This window comes from Octopus bimaculoides, chromosome 2 (genome assembly GCF_001194135.2).
Source record: "Octopus bimaculoides isolate UCB-OBI-ISO-001 chromosome 2, ASM119413v2, whole genome shotgun sequence".
Classification (NCBI taxonomy): domain Eukaryota; kingdom Metazoa; phylum Mollusca; class Cephalopoda; order Octopoda; family Octopodidae; genus Octopus; species Octopus bimaculoides.
Window position 1 is genome coordinate 87416541 of NC_068982.1, and position 4613 is coordinate 87421153.

General features: G+C 37.2%; 1 protein-coding gene across 6 annotated transcripts in view; it reads left to right on the plus strand.

Moving 5' to 3' along the window:
* LOC106875787 (dynein intermediate chain 2, ciliary) overlaps positions 1-4613 on the plus strand; it is a 90706-nt gene that overhangs the window by 55772 nt on the left and 30321 nt on the right. For all 6 annotated transcript variants that reach the window (XM_014924063.2, XM_052978414.1, XM_052978417.1 and 3 more), the window contains one exon: positions 3901-3988. In XM_014924063.2, coding sequence (XP_014779549.1) covers positions 3901-3988 — 88 coding nt within the window. The remainder of the gene's footprint in view (positions 1-3900; positions 3989-4613) is intronic.

Genomic DNA, 4613 nt, shown 5'->3' on the forward strand with positions numbered 1-4613 from the left:
CGGTTTCTGCTTACGCGGATGACATCACTATCATCGTAACCGAAATGGACCACCTACGGTTAGTAGGCAAGGCCATAGAGGTTTACGAGACTGTGGCAGGAGCAAAAGTTAATCGTGAAAAGTCAGTCGGCTTGCAGCTTGGCACCTGGAGAGGCAAGTCGATGCCTCCTGATAGCGTCGTGGGACGTTGGATGGAGGGCCCGATTAAGTTGCTAGGAATTTGGTTTGTACCAGACCTCCAAATAGAGAAGAACTGGGCCGAGGTATCGAGCAGGGTGACCCACATAGTCAAGACCTGGTCTTGGCGGAGGTAGCCAATGTGTTCATCGCATCGGTCATCACCTACCACCTAACTGTCGTTCCTTGCCCCGATTCGTGGTTAATCAAGCTGGAAAGACAGCTCTTCCGCTTTTTGTGGAAGAGCTGGAGACCGTTTGTGAGACGCTCTATTTGCTGCCAACAACCATTAAAGGGTGGACTTGGGATGCCTTGGCTGTTGATGCACAAACATGCGCTGAGGTTGAGGCATCTTTCGCTCTACCCGGATGGTGAAAGGGTGTGGTCTCCGCTGGCGAAACAGATGTTTCCAAAGTTCACTAGTTTCGTTGGATTGGAAACCTGGTTGAATCGAAGATCGAAGTTGGGTACATGGTACACGGAGTGTCGCAAGGCACTCCTGCTATTCCGTCACTTGTGCAATGCCTGCGGTGGGGGTTCCACCGCATTCTTCTATAGAGGGCTTATAGAGGCGAAATGTGATGACACCTTAGGGGAAACCCTAGGTCTCGACGATGATCAGCTGACCAGTCTATTCCGATGTACATTCGGGCTGAAGACCCTGGATAATTTTCAGAAGTCTCTGGCATGGCAATGTTACCAAGGAGCCTTACCTGTTTGGGACAAACTCGCAAGACATGGTTGCGCCATCCCTCCGACTTGTCCAAGATGCGGGCGGGACAGGGAAACCGTCCTGCACACTATTGTACAATGTTCGGAGGTGTCGGAGGTGTGGGTATGTGCTGAACAACTGTTGTCAGATACTAGAAGAGTACAGCTATCAACTGAATCAATATTAAAAATTGACCCGCCGGATTTCCTCTCGAAAGAAGGTAAGATTTGTTTTCTCACTGTGGTAGCAATTGCGAGACAGGTTATTTGGAAAACGAGGATGAAAGGTATAAAGTCAGGCATTTTCATATCTAGCTCTGCACTGGTGAATTATTTCACCTTCCACCTCAAAAGAAAAGTAGAGCTAGAGAGGAAATGCCTGACTGCAAAAATGTTTGAGAGTCGATGGAAGAGTGTAGCACAAAAGTTGTGAATGAATGTAACCGCATGAATGAGACGAAGGACTCATCTCAGTTATCAGTGGCGAGGCAGGGCACGTGGGGTCCGTGCTAAACCCGCCTTACCACTCCAGCCGTAATGTCTTCCGGTCTGTCTCATCATTCGATTTTAGTCTGATTTCATTGTCTAAAATTTTTAAATGCATATTTCTGTAAATTCATCCATTTCATCTGACCCCAGATCAGGTTGTATCATCCCCTCTATGTCGCCCCTTGTGGGTAATAAAAAATTAGAAAAATATGCAGTGGATGGAACATTTAAATATTGGATGTGATTCATAGGATTTACCAATATTACATTATATATTTAATTATTGCGATATAACGCAATAAATCTAACAAGATTCTCAAATATTCTGAAAAACATACCAACATCAAAAACTATATATCATATAAAATATCTACAAACGAAAAATATGAATTTTCCAAATTATATGATGGATTGGATTTACAAATTCTCAAAGGACAGTATATATTTTTAATATTTTTAATATTCTTAATATTTTTTAATATTTTAATTAACATCATCCTATAGCATATTTTATTATGTATACCATTCGTTTTCACATAATATAATAATAACTTTATACATCTCTGAAGAGCGGAATTATTGCCAATATGCTTGTCTATATTAGATTACATTATAAAGGCAAGAAAAACTGTGAAACAATCGTAAGATGCATTTTAGACTTTCATAATATTTTAATCGAATTATATTTACACTCACTTACGCATATATTTTTTATATACATTGTATGCATATATTTTTATATACATTTATATTTGTATATTTTTGATTTTAATTATAATTCAAAATGATTATTGTCATATAAAACATACATCTTTCAGAAATTTGAATATTGATTCCCTAAGAATATTGTTAATAATTTTATTAATAATATAAATATATATATATATTTGCTCAAAGTAATAGAGCGCTCAATATAAGTTCAATAAAATATTCCCCTTTAAGCTTATTAAAATACACAGCAATATTATATACATTCAAATATTCAGGGTGTTTGGGCTAAATTTGACATTTTCATGACTTCTTTTTTCAAGAACAGCTTGTTATGTTGGTGAACAGTCAACAGCATTGGAGAGTATAGTTTTAAAGTTCTAGTCGAGAAAAGTTAGCTAACATAGAAGACTAGAAATCATCTGAAAATTAGAAAAGAGTTACCTGTATTGTGATGATTCATGTCCAGTATCAAAATGCACAGAGTAAAGGCTGTAAGATGTGACATAGACAGCTGCAACAGAGACCATGAAGCCACAGCCAGCAGGAAGGGACACAGCAGGTGTTTTGACTGCATTTGTAAACTAGAATTCATCCCCACATCTTTGAACAGAGCTTTAGACTCATTTCAGATGGGTAAGTGAAGCTGCTGGAAACTGGCTGGAGAGGATTGCTGTTGAAAGGCTATGTGTGTGGCTGCAGGATCCAGCTACTTGCCATATCTCTGGAAAAAGTCAGAAGTGGTTGTCAGAGAATTTCTACAACTTCACCAGTCCCAATTTCTAGCCTCCTAATTCCCCCAATTGTAATCCCATGAATTACTATATGTGGGGTATAGTTGAGAAAGATGCCAACTGCTCTGCTTGCAATACTAAGGCCAAGCTGGTGGCCAAGATCAAAGAAGTGTTCAAAGATCTTCCCGAGGACACAGTGAGGAATGCATGTACCAGGTCCCAGAGCCGTGTTGAGGCTATGGTGGAAGCTGAGGGTGGTGTCTCCCAATTTTTGGATGAGATATTGTGTTTTACTTCATTTTTGTATTGGGTTTGCAAGTTTCTTTATGTGAATTCATGTGTTGAAACAAGTTTTATTGTCTTGCAAGAGTCATTACACATGCATTGATTCAATTCCAGTCCTTAAATATTAACCAATTGGTTAAATATCTATCCAATTAACTAATTGATCATTTGTTTAATGTAACACACTAAGAGAGTAATCATTGAAAATGTTGCAAATGATATCAAAAGGACTTTGATGAAAAAAAAAAAAAACACATATTGGGTTTTCTTTTCCTTTTATGCAAGCTGTCAAATTTAGCCCCTGAATGGCAGTGCAGTTACCTTCAGATATTGGTGGCTGTAATAGTCTGTTGTGTAACATTTATTAAATATTGTCAAAATAATCAGAGCTTGATTTGCTTTTTATTACATTTTCACTTTATGTATTTAACCCAATGTTTACTCTTTTGGTTAAGTTTTTTACTACAGAAATCAAATATATCCATTTAAAATTTCATTATCCTTAACTGCAGAAAGCAGTTTTACATACCAATGTAACTTTTGTTGAAGAAAGTCGTATTTGAAACTGTCTTTTGTTGAGATATGTCAAGATTATTGAGGAAACATAATTTCAGAAAATACCAATTCTATTTTTTGGTATACATCTTACATCATTATTGAAATAGCCACAAAATTACATTTCTCAGTTAAAGGGTTAATAAAACGTTACATATTTTCTCCTGTTCTATATCAAAATGAGAGCATAGATTAAACGTAGCTTGTATCATTGCTGATTAAATTTTATTTTCATTTTTAGAATGAATTGCTTCCTCAAGAAATAATCAAAATGCCATTACCTGATGGACCAGCTGAAGGTCCAGATGGAACTAAACTTATCTTATATGGTATGTCAGCCGTATTGTTCTATTTACTGATAAAACTTAGTGGTTATTGGCATTCTGAAAATCAATCTCACTGACTGAAAATGAAAATAATTTTTCTAAATTTATTTTAACTGTGGCATGTATATGTGGTTTGTGCATGCATAAGTGTGTGCATGCACACACACACACGCACGCATGCACACACACACACACACACACACACACACACACTCATACATTCACTGTCTGAAAGTCTCTGCCCACTGAGTCAATCTGTAGCTTCTGCTGATTATTAATCAAAAATAACATTGTGTGTGTGTGTGTGTGTGTGTGTGTGTGAAGGCACATAGCTTAATGGTTAGGGTGTTGCACTTATGATTGTAAGATTGTGATTTCAATTCCTGGACCAGGTGATGCATTGAATTCTTGAGCAGAACTCTTCATTTCACATTGCTCAAATCCACTCAGCTTCCAAAAATGAGTAATACTGCAAAGGACCAGGTTCCTATCCTGTGGTGAATATATAGGCCATAGAATCTGGAAAGCTGGCCTTATGAGGCTATTGTTTGAGGACCTTTGACCCTTTTTTTTGTAAATATATATATGTGTATATATATATACATATATATATATATATATATATATA